At 38.0% G+C, this 19,231-nt stretch overlaps 1 protein-coding gene and 1 long non-coding RNA gene across 2 annotated transcripts in view; one reads left to right on the top strand and one right to left on the bottom strand.

The window, feature by feature from the left end:
• MINDY3 (MINDY lysine 48 deubiquitinase 3) overlaps positions 1–19,231 on the top strand; it is a 94,567-nt gene that overhangs the window by 61,899 nt on the left and 13,437 nt on the right. The window contains exon 11 of the mRNA XM_024750088.1: positions 7,860–7,932. Within this exon, the coding sequence (XP_024605856.1) occupies positions 7,860–7,932 (73 nt within the window). The remainder of the gene's footprint in view (positions 1–7,859; positions 7,933–19,231) is intronic.
• Positions 13,344–19,231, bottom strand: part of LOC112402894 (uncharacterized) — a 7,282-nt gene continuing 1,394 nt past the window's right edge. Inside the window, exons 2-3 of the long non-coding RNA XR_003003783.1 lie at positions 17,578–17,684; positions 13,344–14,623 (exon numbers count right to left, since the gene is read on the bottom strand). This is a non-coding gene — a long non-coding RNA (uncharacterized LOC112402894). The remainder of the gene's footprint in view (positions 14,624–17,577; positions 17,685–19,231) is intronic.

The raw sequence follows: 19,231 nt of genomic DNA, 5'->3' as shown, positions 1-19,231 counted from the left end.
CAGAAAGTGATTCTGGATGCATAAGAGAGTGGACGCCTTGGGCCTGAGGGATGAATTCTCTGGCAGAAACCACTGGAGAAAGGCTAGAGGGGTCCCTACTGTGAGTTGTACAGTCGTGGCAATAGGGAGAAAAAGAAGTCCAGTGATTAATATTAATAATTGTAATGATCATGGCAGATCATTTCTGTCGGAGACTTTCCTCCTACTACCTTGTTTCACTCACACATTTAGAGTGTATGTTCCTGTGTAGAAAGAATCCCAAAGGGCTTTGCTTTATGTTTCCTACCCTGACTTCTCTGCTGACACAACACAAGTCAGCAGTGGGCTGTTTTGGAGTAGCTGGGCCTTTTGCGCATTGTTTGGGAAATCATGGAAGAGTAAGAAAAAAGACCACTGTCCTACCTACTTGCAATTAATGGCATTAACTGAATTCTGTTTCTAACACTGGCACTGAAGAACATTATATACTTGAGAGCATTTGACAACTGATTTACAATATGTTTCACACGGGTTCCCAAATTATTTTCCTAGGTAGTTAGTGAAGAGTCAATATGGAACATACAATAAAGTGATTTTTTTTTTTTTTTTTTTTGCGGTACACGGGCCTCTCACTGTTGCGGCCTCTCCCGTTGCGGAGCACAGGCTCCGGACGCGCAGGCTCAGCGGCCATGGCTCACGGGCCCAGCCGCTCCGCGGCACGTGGGATCTTCCCGGTCCGGGGCACGAACCCGCGTCCCCTGCATCGGCAGGCGGACTCTCAACCACTGCGCCACCAGGGAAGCCCAATAAAGTGATTTTTAAAGCAAAATTTTACTTAAAGCCTAAAGGGAAATTATATACCAGTTAACGTTCTTATTTTTTTGGAAGGACTCTTAACAGCACTATCCGATGTTGTCTGCACGCTAGAGTGTCATTTCTGTGTGCCTGATCATTCCTGAAGACAAAGTTCTCAGAGGCCCCTGATCACTCCTGACAGCAGATTGCCCCTGATGATGATGAAAGGTAGAACAAATAAGCTTTAAAGACCTTTCCAGTAATGAGCTACATGCTTAAACCTAGCTAACGAGCTGAACATGGGCCTTCCTTATATTTCTGTAGGTGTTTAGAAGGGTAGCTAATTTTACAACAGTTTAAAAGGTTTATGGTGAACAGACAGTGCTACATGAAAAAGATACTTGTTTCATGACTCTAGGATATTAGATAGTCCCGTTACACCTTGGTGGTTTTTTGGTTTGTTTGTTGGCTTTTGGGGGATTTTTTCCCCCCTCTTCTCTTCTGTAACACTTTGCCAGTTAAGGGAAGTTGGGTGAGGGTAGATAATTTTAAATGCTATATTGTTTAGCAATCCCTGTTGACCAGTAAATTGGCTGAGAAGGGGTTGTTTGCCCTAACAGTCCTGTGATGAAAGCATCTGATTATATTTGACTAATGTAGAGAACTACTTTTAAAGTAAAAATAATGTTGATGATAAATCAGAGTTTAAAAGCATAGTGAATTAAAATGTTATTTAAATATTAGACTCATGTTTAGAATCTCTTGCTAGTGGGAGTACGTTAAAGAGTTTCAGGTGCAGTACACAGTGAAGTCTTCTCCTAAGTGCTACAACTGGGGATGAAAAAAAAGAAAATGCTTACAAGTACCCTTGCTGACTTAGATAATTTGGAATTACATCATTGGAATCTCTACTTATTTATAACTCAACAGTTTTTTGAGGGTGGGGGATTAATGTATGTTTGAATGTTATTTGAGAAGGTAATTTTAAGATAATAATATTTGTGGAAACATAGGAACGTATTTTTCTCTCTTCCATTAGATTGTGACATTAAATGTATAGACTAGGTCTTTATGTCATCTAATAGGCTTGACAGTATCAAAACATTATGGCCGTGTGGATAGTTATATGGGAAAAATAAATATGTAATCTAAAAGCTATTGCCAATTAAGTCTTGGAAATGGAAAATCTGAGGGTAGAACCCTCTTCTTTGTATTATTTATTCACACCTACACAGTAAGAGTTCTGTTTTACTTTATCCTTTCTAGTTAAATCATTTCATGTGCAATGAGAAAAATTTGGCAGTTAATATCTCACACGAGTTGTATATCTTAAGGTTGTAAAGGACGCTTTCTCAATTAATGGAATTCTATACTTGCTGTTCAAACTTGCTATGCAAGTATGAAATATATATAATATTAATATATTACCAAAATTACTACATGGATCATTCTGCTCCAGGTCTTAAACCGGAAGCCTTGTTCAGAAGTGTTTAAGTTAAATAAATTGGTAAAAGTGAGTGTTGGAATTTGTTATTTTAAATCGAATTAGAAAGGTGAAAGGAGTTCAGGATGAAGCACTTTCATGGGAATAGAAGGTGGTCTCGTAACTTGTCCTGATTTCATCTATGAACGTTTAAACATTATATAAATTTAAACAAGCTTTAACTAAGAGATCTTTTTCTATAATAATCTAAAAAGCATTGTAAACATTCAGAATAAGCAAGCAATAATCAGTTTGGAAGATTGTACTGGTTTTGATTTGTGGATGAAAACTTTTGGAATGTTTTCATTAGAATTTACTGTAATCTTCTTTGTTTTGGCCTTTGTTTTTTTTCCACCCCTCTTGTATAAACACATCTTAAAATAAGTGATATGATTAAGAATGGTTAATTCCTAAGGAGTTTAGCATATTAGCTATTAGTATATCACTGAGACCAAAGGAGCAAGCAAGATTTTTGTTTCTTAATCGTTCAAGACACAATTTGCTTTATTAGTCATGACAGTTAGAGTTGATGGTTTTATTATGTGGAACCTGACCACTTCCACTGGGTTGTATTTGGAGAGGAAAAAAGGAATTTCTGTTTCGGTAGTTTACATCTGGAGGTTTTTTGTTGTTTCCTCACAGCGTTTTGAGATACTTGTTTCACACTTTTAAGCTTCAAGCAAGAACTTCTCTAAATTCCTTTTTGGAAATACTCTATTCTGACATCTTTGAAGTAATCTGCGTTCACCTGCCTGTTTCCGTGTCTTACCTGGCAGGCTCTCCAGCCTTGACCTCCTCTAGGGCCCATGGCCTCTTTCTCCTGGCGCATGAGAAGCCTACGATGGGCAGCCCTGGGTGATCGCAGTGTGCCGAGCATTAAGACAGCCACGTGCATCACCTGCAAACCCTGCACGTTCAGAGTCAGTTCGTTCTCCCATCAACACCGATTTCCCTGCCTAACTACTCCTTGCCTCTCACAGTTCTCAGTCCTCTTCAGCTCTGTCAGTTCGCCTTGTGCTACACTAATTCACATCTTTCTGCCTCTCATGATTCTGTTCCTGCCAGCTAGAACTTCCTACCCTCTTTTCTCTCTCAGATGAGACCCAAAATATCATCTTGGTAAAACCTAGTAAGGTGATTAAGATATCATTATATCTGCAGATGAGTCAAAAGAAGGCATGTTTACTCAGTGTTAGAGCATTTGGGGAAAAAATATAATATACTCTCTAAATCATGGGTCAGCAAACTATGGCCCACAGGCCAAATCAAGCCCTACCACCTATTTTGTAATTTATTGGAACACAGCCATGTGCATTTGTTTATATATCGTACCATCTTGCTGCCTATGCATTGTATTAGCATGCTACCTTATGGCCTGCAAAGCCAAAAATATTTACTTTTTGGCCCACTACAGAAAACATGTGGCAGCCCTTACTCTAAATGAACACTTGTTAAACCAGAGTACGCCAGGAGTTTTCCCTAGGCTTCAACTGATCTTTCTGTATCAGGCCAGGCCTATTCGAACAAGAGCTAAGAACACATTTTCTGAAGCCTAATTTTTTTATATGTTCATAACCAGAGGCAGATGATAAGCAGTGAACATTTTATTAAGTTTAATTTTTTTCTACGTAAGCACAGTATATTTTTTATTTGTAGCACTTGGAACTTAGAGATGAGGCATCAGGTAGTTCACGTTACTTTTGTTTTTTTTTTTTTTTTTTGAAATCTTTAATCGCCAGAGAATTTGATGCAGACCTTTTTCTCTGGCTAAAAATGGAAACTTCCTTGTTCCCCCAACTTTATAAATGGTAGTAATTTCCCAAAACTTCACTTTGTAGGAAGATTAAAATGATGCTTCATTTATATTCTCTGCCACCTCTTCCCCCAAAAGAGTGTTTGTTTTATTTTGACCAAGAAAAACAATATTCCCTTTCCTACTATTTAGATCATGCTTTTAATTAATATTTAGAAAATTTGAAGTAGTGTCTTAAAACTCATTTCAGACTTTGGCTCATCACTTACTAGTAATACAGGTTGAAATGCAACAGATTGTGAATAGGAAGAATGACTATATCTTCATCTTGTGTCTCCAAATGCTCCCCCTTGTGTAAAATCTCGTCTACAGCTGTATACTTTCTCCTCCAAGAGAATTTCAGTGACAGCACTCATCCACAAATTCCAACATCCATTCTAAAGGGAAGAATTGAAAAAAGAAAGGAGAGTTGGAAGTAGTTCAGGGGGCTAAAGCTTATTCTGGAATCCATGTAGAAATGTTTGCAATTAAGGTTTGGGAGTGGTAAAAGAAGCTAAGGAGTAATAATAATGACAGCCCTGTGCTAGTAATTGCTCCCTAAATCTGAGAGCTGATGCTGCAATCCTAGCCTTGATATAAAGGTAATTATAGAGCTAAGACTGTCCTGGTGATGTATTGGACACAGAAAAGCACTTTAAGAAATATTGTTAAAAATAGGTTAAATGAACAAAGTTAACCCAAGAATCTGGCAGTATTCTACCAGAATTTTAAATGCCTTCTTTCTTTGGCCCAGCAATCCTACTCTGGAACTCTGTCCTACAGATACAACTGTTCATGTATGAAATTACATGTTCAAGTTTCTTTGGTGCAGCATTGGTTATGGCAAAAGATTAGACACAATCCAAGTGTCCAGCAGTAAAGAACTGGATCATAAAATCAGAAAGGCATTGAAGGTTGAACCAGATGAAAGCATGTCCTTTGACATGTGTATTATCTACAAAATAACATTGAAAATGCACGAAAAGGAGACCCTAAAAGTTGCTAACACAGGATGGTAAAAGGGAAATAATTGTACATTACCAAATTTTACTATGTTATAAAATAACAGATTTTAAAAAGTACTTCATCATTTATTTTAACACATTAAAACTGTGCAGGAGCTTGTATATATTCCGTTGTTTTGATTCCCGTACCCATTTGATTTCCGCTCCTGTATGAACCGAACATACTATCGAGGAGGTGTTCAGGCATGGCCCAGTAAGGACTACTCTAGGGGCTTCCCTGGTGGCACAGTGGTTAAGAATCTGCCTGCCAATGCAGGTGACACGGGTTCAAGCCCTGGTCCAGGAAGATCCCACATGCTGCAGAGCAACTAACCCCGTGCGCCACACCTACTGAGCCTGCGCTCTAGAGCCCGCTAGCCCCAGCTACCGAGCCCAAGTACCACAGCTACTGAGCCCACATGCCACAACTACTGAAGCCCACGCACCTAGAGCTCGTGCTCTGCAACAAGAGAAGCCACCAACAAGAGAAGCCCGCGCACCACAGGGAAGAGTAACCCCTGCTCACCACAACTAGAGAAAGCCCGCACGCAGCAACGAAGACCCAACGTAGCCAAAAATTAATTAATTAAGTTTTAAAAAATAACTACTCTAATTGACTCTTAGAGTTTATTCATCTTTGAGGTAAGGGCAGGATGATTAGGACAAAAGTTAATTGGTGCATTTCTTACAAAAATGTATTTCCACAGAGAAACAGCAATTTAAATTCTTTTTGACTTTTATACCCCACAACTTTTTTTTTTTTTTTTTTTTTTTATTGAAGTATAGTTGATTTACAATGTTGAGTTAGTTTCTGGTGTACAGCAAAGCGATTCAGTTACACAAATATATGTACTCTTTTTCATATTCTTTTCCATTATGGTTTATTACAGGATATTGAATATAGTTCTCCATGCTGTACAGAAGACCATGTTGTTTATCTATTTTATATATAGTTGTTTGTATCAGCTAATCCGAAACTCCGAATTTATCCCTCCCACACCCCCTTTCCCCTTTGGTAACCATAAGTTTGTTTTCTGTGTCTGTGAGTCTGTTTCTGTTTTGTAAATAAGTTCATTTGTATCATATTTTAGATTGCACATATAAGTGATATCATACAGTATTTGACTTTCTGGCTTAATTTAGTATGATAATCTCTGGGTGCATCCATGTTACTGCAGACGGCATTGTTTCATTCTTTTTTATGGCTAAGTAGTATTCCATTTTGTTTGTGTGTGTGTGTGTGTGTGTGTGTGTATGTATACAGCACATCTTTTTATCCATTCATCTGTGAATGGGCATTTAGGTTTCTTCCATGTCTTGGCTCCTGTAAACAGTGCTGCTATGAACGTGGGGGTGCATGTATCCTTTCAAACCATGGGCTTCCCCGGATATATGCCCAGGAGTGGGATTGCTGGGTCGTATGGTACTTCTATTTTTAGTTTTTTAAGGAACCTCCACACTGTTCACCATAGTGGCTGCACCAATTTACATTCCCACCAGCAGTGCAGGAGGGTTCCCTTTTCTCGACACCCTCTCCAGCGTTTATTATTTGTAGACATTTTAATGATGTGGCCATTCTGACTTGTGCAAGGTTGTACCTCATTGTAGTTCTGAATCCATTTCTCTGATAATTAGCGATGAGCATGTTTCCATGTGCCTATTGGCCATCTGTATATCTTCTTTGGAGAAATGTCTATTTAGGTCTTCTGCCCATTTTTTGAGTGGGTTGTTTTTTTGTTATTGAGTTGTATGAGCTGTTTGTATATTTTGGAAATTGAGCTCTTGTCAGCTGCATCATTTGCAAATATTTTCTCCCATTCTGTAGGTTGTCTTTTTTTTTTCTTTATGGTTTCCTTTGCTGTGCAAAAGCTTACAAGTTTGATTAGGTCCCATTTGTTTATTTTTGCTTTTATTTCTATTGCCTTGGGAGACTGACCTAAGAAAACATTGCTGTGGTTTATGTCAGTGTTTTTTTGCCTGTGTTCTCTTCTAGGAGTTTTATAGTGTCATGTCTTATATTAAAGTCTTTAAGCCATTTTGAGTTTATTTTTGTGTATGTTGTTGAGGGAGCGTTCTAAGTTCATTAATTTATATGCGGGAAGGCTTTTAGCTTTTCACCATTGAGTATTATGTTGGCTGTGGATTTGTCATAAATAGCTTTTATCATGTTGAGATATGTTCCCTTTATACCCACTTCTTATAAAGGATTCAGGATGGTAAAAAGGGATGCTTGGAAACTTGTTCTCTGATGAGGTGTGTCTGAGTGAACACAATTACAGGCAGATGCTTGGACCAGATTTACGAATAGAGGAAAACAATTAGAACCTAGATTCTAGTTTCATGTCAGTCAAGTGTAGAGTTTCATAATGGTTGATATATGTGGAGTAAAGGTTTGTGAAGAGTCCAAGATAACAGTGAATTCTGTGCTTATTTTTGGTAAATTGTAATATTGCTTACTTTGTAAAGAAACTAGTCATGATAGAGAGTTAGTTTTACGGGAAAAAGAAATCCGCCTTTTCGATATTTCCTTTAATAAAAGTTAAAATTCTGAACATGCAGAACTTGATTATTGATCTGTGCCTGGGTATTGATGTAACATACTTCCTAAAGTAGTAAATTTCAATTGCATTCCTATGTAATTGTTTGCTGTCATATCTCTGGATTTAATTTTTAAATATTTGAAAGCTAGAGTATGCTTCCAGTTAGATTTTTTACTTGGACAATAATATAAAGCAAAACTATCAGTCATTATTTTCAATGCCATTATATTGTAGCTCGTTGATAGCATGCTTTTTTATGTTTTCAGGATATGGCTTTAGTTGCCCCTGAGGCTCCTTCAGAACAAGCCAGAAGAGTTTTTCAAACTTATGATCCAGAAGGTAAAAGATTTTATTTTTTATTAACATTGCCTCTGTTTTATATTTTCATATGTTTGAAATATATTGATACTTTCCTGAGTTTTATTTTTAAAGAGTTATGGGATTATTGAAAGAAATGTAGGCTTGCATTTCTTGAAATTTTTAAATAGGAAATGGTGAAAATGGGAACCAAAAAAAATAGGAAACTTCAGTGATCATCATATTCTCACATGGTGTAAGGGTTTTGTGTTTCTTGTGGTACTAAAGTTATGATTACTTGAATCTTGATCTCTGATGGTGTTAAATAGGGAAAAATACCACCTCTTGAATAACTTTTCAAAGAGCTTAAGTCATTTATTTATTTATTCAGATGAATAAATGTTTCAGAATATTTCTTTTTTTAATAATTGAGATATAATTGACATATAACATTCTGTAAGTTTAAGGTATACAACATGTTGCTTTGATATATTTATATATTGCAAAATGATTACTATTTTAGCATTAGGTATAACACCTCTACCACATCACATAATTACTTCTTTTTTGTGGTGAAAACAGTTAAGATCTGATCTGTTAACAGTTTTGAAGTTTATAATACAGTGTTGTTGACTATAATCACCATTGCTGTTCATTAGTTCTCCAGAACTTATTTATCTACTAGTTGCAAGTTTCTACCTTTAAACAACATCTCCCCAATTAGCCGACCTCAAGCCCCTGGTAACCACCACTCTACTCTGTTTTTACAAATTCAGCTTTTCTAGATTCCACATATAAGTGATATCATACGGTATTTGTCTTTCTACGTCTGATTTACTTCACTTAGCGTAACGTCCTCAAGGTTTATCCATGTTGTCACAAAAGGTAGGATTTCCCTCTTCGTCATGGCTAAATAATATCCCCTGTGTGTGTACACACGCATAAACAGTGTCGTCTGTGTCCACTGACAGACACTTAGGCTGTTTCCGTAGCTTGGCTGTTGTAAATAACATTGCAGTGATTGTGCAGATATCTCTTTGAACTACTGACTTCACTACCTTCAGATGTATACCCAGGAGTGGAATTGCTGAATCATATGGTAGTTCTGTCTTTAATTGTTTGAAGAATCTCTGTACTGTTTTCTTTAATAGAGATACCATTTTATATTTTCACCAACAGTGCAGAAGGTTTCCCCTTTCTTCACAAATTCACCAACATTTAATCTCGTCTTTTTTTTTTTGGCCATGCCATGTGTCATGTGGATCTTCCCTGACCGGGGATCAAACCCGTGCCCCCTGCATTGGGAGCGCGTAGTCCTAACCACTGGACCACCAGGGAAATCCAGTCTCCTGTCTTTTTGATAAAGTTCATCCTAACAGGTGTGAGGTGATACCTCATTATGATTTTGATTTGCATTTTCCTGATGATTAGTGATATTGAACATTTTTTCATATACCTATCGGCCATTTGTATGTCTTCTTTAGAAAAATGTCTATTCAGGTCCATTGCTAACTTTTTAATTGAATTATTTGTGTTTTTGCTCTTGAGGTCTTTATATATTTTGCTTTATATATTTTGTGTATTAACCTATTATCAGATACATGGCTTGCAAGTATTTTCTTCCACTCTATAGGTTGCAATTTTATTATTTCCTTTGCTGTGCAGAACCTCTTTAGTTTAATGCAGTCCCACTTGTTTATTTTAGTTTTGCTGCCTGTTCTTTTGCTGTCTTATCCAAGAAATCACTGCCAAGACCAATGGCGAGGACCTTTTCCCCTACATTTTCTTTTAGTAGCTTTACAGTTTGAAGTCTTACACCTAGCTGTTTGATCCATTTCAAAGTGTTTTTTTGTGAATACTGTAAGATAGGGGTCCAGTTTCATTCTTTTGCATGTGGATATCCATTTTTCCCAACACCATTTATTGAAGAGACTATCCTTTCCCAATTGTATGTTCGTGGCACTCTGATCAAAAATTAGCTGACCATATATTCATGAATTTATGTCAGGGCTTACTATTCTGTTACACTGGGCTATGTGCTTGTTTTTATGCCAGTAGCATATTCTTTTGATTATTAGAGCTTTGCAGTATAGCTTGAAATCAGGTAACACGATGCCTCTGGCTTTGTTCTTCTTTCTCAAGATGGCTTTGATGGTGCAGTATCTTTTGCGGTTCCAAATAAATTCTGGAATAATTTTTTCTATTTCTGTGAAAAAATGTCACTGGAATATTGGTACGGATTGCATTGACTGTGTAGATCACTTTGGGTAGTATGGACATTTTAACACTATTAATTCTTGATATAATCCATGAGCACAGTGTATCCTTCCATTTGTGTTTTCTTCAGTCTCTTTCATCAGTGTCTTACAGTTTTCAGTGTCTTACACCTCTTTGGTTAAACGTGTGCCTGAGCGTTTCATTGTTTTTGATGCTATTGTAAATGCAATTGCTTTTTAAATTTCACTTTCAGATAGTTCTTGTTGGTGTATAGAAATGCAACTGATAACAGTATGTTGATTTTGTATCTTCCAAATTTACTGAAATCATTTTTCTAACAGTTTTTTAGTGGAGTCTTTAGGGTTTATATATAAGACCAAGTTATCCACAAACAGAGATCATTTTACTTTCACCTTTCCAATATGAATGCCTTTTATTTCCTTTTTGTTCCGAATTGCTATGGCTAGGACTTCCAATAATATGCTGAATAGAAATGGCAAAAGTGGGCAATCCTGTCTTTTTCCTGTTCTCATAGGAAAGGATTTTAACTTTTCACCACTGAGTATGATATTAGCTGTAGGTTTGTTGTTTATGGCCTTTATTACACTGAGGAACATTCCTTCTGTACCATATTTTTTAGCGTTTTTATTATGAAAGGATTTTGTATTATATCAAGTGCCTTTTCTGCATACTGACATGATCATACAATTTTTTTCTTTTATAAATGTGGTATGTCAGATCTGTTGATTTGCATATGTTGAACCATCCTTGCATCCCTGGAATAAATCCCACTTGATCATAGTGTATGGTCCTTTTAATCTGCTGTTGAATTCAGTTTGCTAATATTTTGTATCTGTATTCATCAGGGATTATGATATGTTTTCTTTTCTTGTAGGGTCCGTATTTGGCTTTGGTATCAGAGTAATGCTGGTCTCAAAGTGAATGTGGAAGTATCCCCTCATCTTTACTTTTTTGGATGATTTGTAGAAGGATTGGCATTAATTCCTCTTTAGTTGTTTCATAGATTCACCAGTGAAACCATCTGTTCCTGGACTTTTCTTTGTTGGAAGGTTTTGGATTACATTGTCAGTCTCCTTTTTGTTACTGCTCTGTTAAGATTTTCTTTGTCCTCATGAGTCCGTTTTAGTAGGTTTTATGTTTCTAGGAATTAATCAATTTCTTCTCATTTGTCCAATTTGTTGGTGTGTTATTGTTCATAGCAGTCTCTTCTGACTCTTTGTGTTTCTGTGGTACTAGTTACAGTGTCTCCTCTTTAATTCTGTTTTGTTTATCTTGTCAGAAAATCAGCTGTTAGTTTTATTGCTTTTTTCTATATTTCTGTTCTCTATTTCATATATCTCTGTTGTAGTTTTTCTTCTTTTTTTAGTTCCTGAAGGTGTAACGTGAGGTTGTTTATTTGAGGTCTTTTTGTTTCTTAATGTAGGCATTTATCAGTATAAACTTCCTTCTTAAAACTGCTTTTGCAGCATCCCTAAGTTTTGATACATTGTGCTTCTGTTTTCATTTGTTTCAAGATATTTTTTGATTTCCCTTTTCATTTTTTCTTTGACCCATTGGTTGTTCAGGAGCATGTTGTTTAATCTACATATATTTTGCATTTTCTTCCTGTGGTTTTTTTCTAGTTTCCTGTCATTGTGGTAGGAAAAAATACTGGGTGTGATTTCCGTCCTTTTAAATTTGGTAAGACATGTTTTATGCCCTATCATGTGATCTATCCTGGAGAATCTTTTTTGTACACTTGAGAAGAAATGCATACTCTGCTGCTGGTATATGGAGTGTTCAGTATATGTCTGTTAGGTACATGCTGTCTAAAGTGTAATTCACATCCATTATTTCCGTACTGATTTTCTGTCTGCATGATCAGACTGTTGTTGAATGTGGGGTACTGAAGCCCCCTACTTTATTTCATTGCTCTCTGTTCTCCCTTCAGATTTGTTAATAATTATTTAGTACATTTAGGAGCTACAGTATATGGTACGTATATGTTTATAGTTGTTATATCCTCCCGATATATTCATCCCTTTATCATTACATAATGACCTTCTTTGTCTCTTGTTACAGTTTCTGATTAGAAGGTATTTCGTCTGACATAAGGATGGCTACCCCGGTTCTCTTTTGTTTTCCATTTGTATGCAATATCTTTTTCGTCTCATCACTTTCAGCCTATCCATGTCCTTGAAGCTTAAGTGAGTCTTTATAGACTCACATAGAGTTGGGTTTTGTTCTTTTACCCATTCAGCCACTCTGTGTCTTTTGATTGGAGAAATAAAACCATTTACATTTACAGTAAATGTTGATAGGTAAGGACTTACTATTGCCACTTTGTTAATTGTTTTGTAGTTCTGTAGTTTCATTCTTCTTCTGTTGGTTTCTTTGTGACTTGATTTCTTTTATAGTAGTATGCTTTGATTCTCTTCTCTTTATGGTTCGTCTATTATAGGTTTTTGCTCTTTATCATGAGGCTTTTGTAACACATCTTAGTCTTGTAACTATTTTAAGCTAACAACAACTTAACTTCAGTTACATAAGAAAGTTCAATGCATTTACGTGACCTCCATAATTTATTTTGATGTCCCAGTATACATCTCTTTATATTGTGTATCCATTAACATAATATTGTAGATGTAGTTATTTTTAACCCTTGTCTCTTAGCCTGTACGGTAGAGTTCAAAGTGATTTACACACCACCACCACAGGATTTTTATTTTTTTAAGGTGTAACTGATGTTTAATATTATATTACTTTCATGTGCACAACATAATGATTTTATATTTCTATGTATTTCAAAGTGATCACCTCAGTAGGCCTATTAACATTGATCACTATACATAATTACAAATTTTTTATGTATGTGATGAGAACTTTTAAAATTTGTTCTCTTAGAGACTTTCAAATAAGCAGTACAGTATTATAAACTGTAATCACCATGCTGTACCTTACATCCCCATGACTCACTCATTTCACCTACTCCCCCACTTTTGGTGTTAAATCCAAAAAATCATTGCCAAGAGTGATGTCATGGAGCTTACCACCTATGTTTGCTACATAATAAGAATTTTAATGTTTCTGGTCTTACATTCAAGTCTTAACTCAAAATAGATCAAATTTTGTGTGTGGTGTAAGACAGTGGTCCAGTTTGCCCAGTACCACTTATTGAAGAGACTGGCCTTTCTCCATTGTATATCATGGCTCCTGTGTTGTAAATTAATTGACCATTTAAGTGTATGTTTATCTCTGGGCTCTCTGTTTTGTTCCTTTGATCTGTGTGACTGTTTTTAGGTCAATACCATACCGTTTTGATTACTATAGTTTGGTAATATAGTTTGAAGTCAGGAGGTGTGCTACCTCCAGCTTTGTTCTTTTTTTCTCAAGATCATTTTGGCTATTCATTCAGGGTAACAGAGCCAGGGTCCTAGGATCCGGTGCGTACAGAACTACCACAGTAGTCCTGAGGTACAGGTGCACTTGCTGCAGGTATGGCACTGATGTCTGCGGTATACATACGTACAGCTCTTCCGTGGACCTGGGACCTGAGTTTCAGGGGCTCCCCATAGTGGTTACGGGTGTGGGGGTGTGTGACAGTGGCACAGGCCCTGGGATGACAAGCTGTGGTGGTGGCTTGGGCCCAGGCTGCAGTAGCAGCATAGACTGGGGATGGTGGGTCGGAGTCTCACTTTTGGCCCCACGCGGCCGTCACAAGGCAGTAGCAGCAACACAACTGCAGTGCTGATCTGTTAAAGCTGAGCTTCAGCAGTGGGCTCAGGGCAGTGCTGCCCAGTCTCAGCACTGATGTGTCAGCGCCTCAACCTCGGGGCGGTGGGGCAGGGCTCAGTGATGGTAGCATCCTTGAGGATGATGGGTCAGAGCTATAACCTGGTATCCAGTAGGCGGGGCCCAGGGCAGCAGACACTGTGCTGGTAATGGTGGGACAAAGCCACTACCCTGAAACCAGGGATGAGGCCCAGAGCTCCAGTCCTGTATGTGGTGAGGTGCTGAGGCGCACGTCTTTCCAGAGAGCAGGGTACAGCAGAGACTGGGGTCCCTGAGGGCAGGTCTCCTGAGCGACAACTCTAGCCTCTGGGAGTAGATGCAGGGGCTGGGAAGCACTGTGGTCAGCTCCGCCAGCTGGGAGCAACGTTGGTAGGAAACCACTGCAGCAAAGGCTGCACATGTCTCCAGCGGAGAGGCCTGCAGGGGTTCTCCTTTCCCCGTGTGGCGACCTTCCTCTGAGGCCATCCCTCCTGGTGCCAGGCTGCTCTTGACGAGGTTATGGCTTGACTCGGGTAGTACACTTCCCGTACTGTCCTGTGCAGCTATCCTTGATTTATTTTGGAGCTCCGCAGGGCTTTCTGCTGCTTCCTTGTAGCCCAGTACTTTCCCTGGGGGGTTTTCTTCAGTTTGTGCTGTTTATTGTTTTTGTTGGCTTCTTGTGTGGGAGGCATGAGTTGGGGTCTCCTAGCCCTCCATCTTGCTGATGTCACTCCCCAGAATATTTCTGTGTAATTGTGCCAGAAGAAAATACAGAAGAAGGATAAGAAAAATCATCTTTAGGATTCTCTTTTGAGCCTGAGCTTAGCTTCTCTACCGCACTAACAAAGGTTGTCTTAGAAGTTCACATATATGTCACTGCAGCGTCAACTCTGTCATTGTTAGCTAGGTTATTTTAATCATCTTTGCATTTATGTACTTCGATAATGGTTATGACTAAAGTATGACAGCTAACTCACTGACTTTTCCAGTATAACTTTAAAACCGAGCCATGCCTAATGTTCCATTGTAAATTACCAGGAAGGAACCTACGTTGTTGGGTTAATCCTTATCAACTCCTGAATGGACTCAGTTATCTTTATAAATACACTTTCTTCTGTCTTGAAATTTTTAACTCTTGGAGATCTACTCTTTCCATCTCTAAAAATTTCAGTCATAGAAATTCTAGGAATCTTAGTAACCATATAACTTTAGTTACTTTTCAGTCTATAAATCTGTTTTCTTATATATCAGATGATAATAACCACCTGTTTCTTGAGAGTCATTATGAAGATTAAATGAATAGCATTGTAGAAATCACCTGCCCAGTCCTTAACACATAGTAGGTACTTCATAAATGTGAGTTCCTCTCTCTCTACACCTCAGGTTAATTGGTGCTGGTATTGGTGAGTTGACCTTCAGTTAGCTTCTTCCGCTATGCCTTTTCCCTAACTTAAGAAAAATAAGTGTTGCTTTCTTCTTGGAATTAATAATCTTTTAAACTTCCAATAACGTTTCATTCCAAGTCTTTAGAAGTAATTTACTCCTTTATATCTTCCCACCACTGAATGAAATTCGTCTTATAGTAAGTTAACATTCAGCTGGAATCATTGGGATATGTAGCACATTGGGCTTCCCTGGTGGCGCAGAGGTTGAGAGTTCGCCTGCCGATGCAGGAGACATGGGTTCGTGCCCCCGTCCGGGAGGATCCCACATGGCGCGGAGCGGCTGGGCCCGTGAGCCATGGCCGCTGGGCCTGCGCGTCCGGAGCCTGCGCTCCGCAACCGGCGGAGGCGGGGCCCACAGCAGTGAGGGGCCCACGTACCGCAAAAAAAAAAGAAAGAAAGAAAAAAGAACGGGATATGTAGCACATTGAACTATGTCATAGAGGGTGACAAATACAGTCATTCTCTTACCAGTATGAATCCTCTGATGGAAAAGATAGGAAATAAATCATTTCTATTCCTAAATGCTTTTAATATATTTTGAGTTAGGATCAAACTTAATCAAGTACAGTTTTTGGAAACGGTAGCAAGTTAAAATGAAAATAAGATTGATATAAATAATATAAGATTAAAAGAAATGTGATCAAAGTGAACTGAGATTAGCTAGAGAGCTATCGTGGAGACCTGAGGACGTACGATCATGTTGGCAAATGGAAGCACAAAGAAGAGAAAATGATACCTATGAACACGAGGTAGAAGATAGAAATATACCAGGAATAGCCAGCAAAGTGTTTGACTTGAATGGAAAGCCAGGACACAAGAAAAGTAATTATGTAGCATGTACTAAAGAGAAGTGATGGTTATTGGAATAATCAAGGAAATTAACGGTCAAGGCTTGGATTTATATTTTAAAGAAATATATTTCAGAGAATGAGTCAAGCGATTTCCTGTGGCATACCCTCCTCTTAAGGATTTATTTAAAGTATTAGGTTTTTTTCCCCTGCCATCTCTCACCCTGCTTCTGGATGTTTGCCTTTTCTGTACCTCGTATCCCAGGGCAGAGTGGTCGTGAAGTGGTATGCACATACATATGTAAATGTCTGCTCTGTTTCAAGATACGTTAGGTGACATGTTTCTACCCATACTGATAGTAATTACTGTATGAGAGGAGGATTCCTTCTAGAGTGGGATACATTATAGGCTGACGTATGTAAGGTGGCATGGATAAACTGGGTGTCTTTCCGGAGTTTCCAGTCAGGTCTTTATAGTGCTGCTTAATTTTGATTTGAAATGCTTGTCCAAGATATCAAGCATACGCTTACCCCAGTGTGACCACTACAGACCATTCTCAAACCAGACGTATGGCTTTTCTGTAATCTGGCGTTTTGGATCCCTCTGCATGAGTTTCTTTAGTGAGAATTTTAGAACTGAAACTGAAATTGGAAGTGAATGAGTTTCTTGAGAAAGGAAATGTACAAGGAGAGTATCAGAATATCTTAGGAGATAATAACTGTGAAGGAACAAAGGCATAGAGAAACGCCTTGAAAGCAAGAAGGAGTGTTCACAGCCGTAGGAGACGTGGACTTGAAGAGCCTGATGTTATCTAGAAGGCCAGTTTGAAACAACTCCGTCAGGAATAAAGATACCAAAACTAAACTTTAGTATCTTATAGTCACAAGTAGTAGATTTGTTTGCTTTTTGCAATTTCAATTTTTTAAAATCATTAATGAGGTAGCAGGCTCCATTCTGTCTACTAAATTACAAGGGAAATTATCTTATTGGCAATATTAAAACAATTTAATGATCAGTGGCAGTTTTTCAGAATTGAGTCCTGAGAAATACATATGAAAATAAATTTGCTGTGTTTTTACTAGAGAGAGAAAATTATTGATTAAATAAATTAGTTTTCATCTATATGGTTTTATGTGTGACAACTTAGCAGGACTATAATCTGAATTGTTAAGAAGCAAACAAAACTTGTTCGGTCATCTTAGAAAAGCTATCTCTTTCTGTCTATGACTTACATAGAAAATAAACTCCACTTTCTCATTTGAATATCCCTGTTTATGGTTTAGCTATTGACAGTCCACTCTAGGAAGCTGAAAGATTAAAAATAGAAAATTCTTCATTTTTAGTCACAAACTAATCAGCTAATTTACTGATTTGATCCCCCCTCCCCGCAACATAGCACACTTTTATTTCAGGATCTGAACAGATCTGGCTTTCTCAGAACACTTACTATATTAACAGTACTTACAAGTTTCTGGGTAGTTCCAGTTTCCGTTTAGCAGAGGCTGGTGTGGTGACAGTTGCCGTTTGTCACCCTCTTTAGAGTATTTGTAGAAAAACTGACCTAGAGGGAAGCTAACGAGAAGAGAATCCAAGTTCTGGTACCCGTGAGTACTCTGGTGTCTGTCTCACCCTCCCCACCTCAGCCTCGCTCCCACCGCGGGTGTCTGCACGTGCCTGTCAGGTAGGTAGACCTGTAATCAGCACTGTTAGCTCCTGCTTTCAGCATCTTGTGAATTACATGCAGTTGCGGGCTAATCACCATTTACGGCATTGCCTCCGTGAGACTGTATGTTCAGTGTTCTAAACAGGTGACTTATAAATCAGGTTTAGGTTTCAAAAGACCACTAGTAACTGAGGACCTGTCTAAAAATAGTAATTATCATGATGGCTGGCCTTTGCATGAAGCATCACAGTTTATAAAGCAGTTTACCTGCGTGGTCTCATTAAAAACCTTACCATAAACCTAGGAGATAAGCAGGGATGACCAGCACCATTTTGTTCTTAAGAAAAACCAACCTTGTGAGGGTTTAGGTCACTTCTTCAGAGCTGCATGCCTAGTTGTGAGAACTGAGACCAGATTCGAGGTGTTCTTCCAGAAGGTCAAGCAATCTTTCCCCCCCTCTCCACTACCAGTACCTTTTTAAAAGGCTGAGGTCATAAAGAGCTGTGTTTTAACCTCTTTGTCTACTTTTAACTATTTTTAATTTATTGGAATAAGGATATGATATTGACTGTCATTCCCACTGAGCAGTTAGTCTCTACTTCAGAGTCTTTAGGATCTAAGGAGCTCAATAATTATTTTGATGCCAAGCATACATATAAAATAAGTTCAAAAATATATTTTTAGCTGTTAGCCTCTCCTTTTAATTTCAAGCAGGACCTTGACGTACCATCTCTAATTACATGGTCCCTTTAATGAAGAATCCCAAATTCAGAAACGGAAATGAACACTAGTGTGTGTGCTCAGATCCTAAAGACAATCAGGTACTGGTCCTATATAAAGTGTTACATATGGGCTTTAGAGAAAGTCCATAGTTTTGTTTCCTGGGGATTTGGGTTGGGGGGTGGCGTTGTTTTTATGTTTTGTTTCATTTTGTTTTTTACATCTCTTTTGTGGGGGAAAGTTTGGATATTTGGTTTGTATTCAGATACATATTTTATAGTAATTTTTAAAAACAAAAGAGTAGGGACAGAGGTAAATTGATCAATGTGATCAAAGATACTGGACAAGAGAGGAATTTTGGAATGCCTCCAGGTATCAGAAAATGGCTTTCTAAAATGCTAAAAGCATTCCAGTGGGTATCAGACAACCTGGATTTAAATCCCACCTCTGTAAACTCAGCTGTGTGATGTTGGGCAAGTTCCTTAACCGCAGTTTCCTCAGCTGTAAGATGGCCTTTGTATCTACTTTACATCATTATTCAGGTACTCAAAAAGTTGACCATACTGTTGTTTAAAAAAGAAAAAATTCCAAAACTGTGTAGCATAGAGCTTATTCAGTAATCGCCACGCCAAAGAACTGAATTCTACACAGATGGTATTTGAAATTTTTAGCATCACCCGTAATGGGGTTTGTTTTTTCTTCTCTCTCTCTCCCTCTTATTCTTTCTTTACCCCCC

The sequence above is a fragment of the Neophocaena asiaeorientalis genome, unplaced genomic scaffold, assembly GCF_003031525.2.
Source record: "Neophocaena asiaeorientalis asiaeorientalis breed wild unplaced genomic scaffold, Neophocaena_asiaeorientalis_V1.1 scaffold4, whole genome shotgun sequence".
In the NCBI taxonomy this organism is placed as follows: Eukaryota; Metazoa; Chordata; class Mammalia; order Artiodactyla; family Phocoenidae; genus Neophocaena; species Neophocaena asiaeorientalis.
The sequence above is the reverse complement of the archived record's forward strand: the minus strand, read 5'-3'. Positions and strand labels throughout refer to the sequence as shown.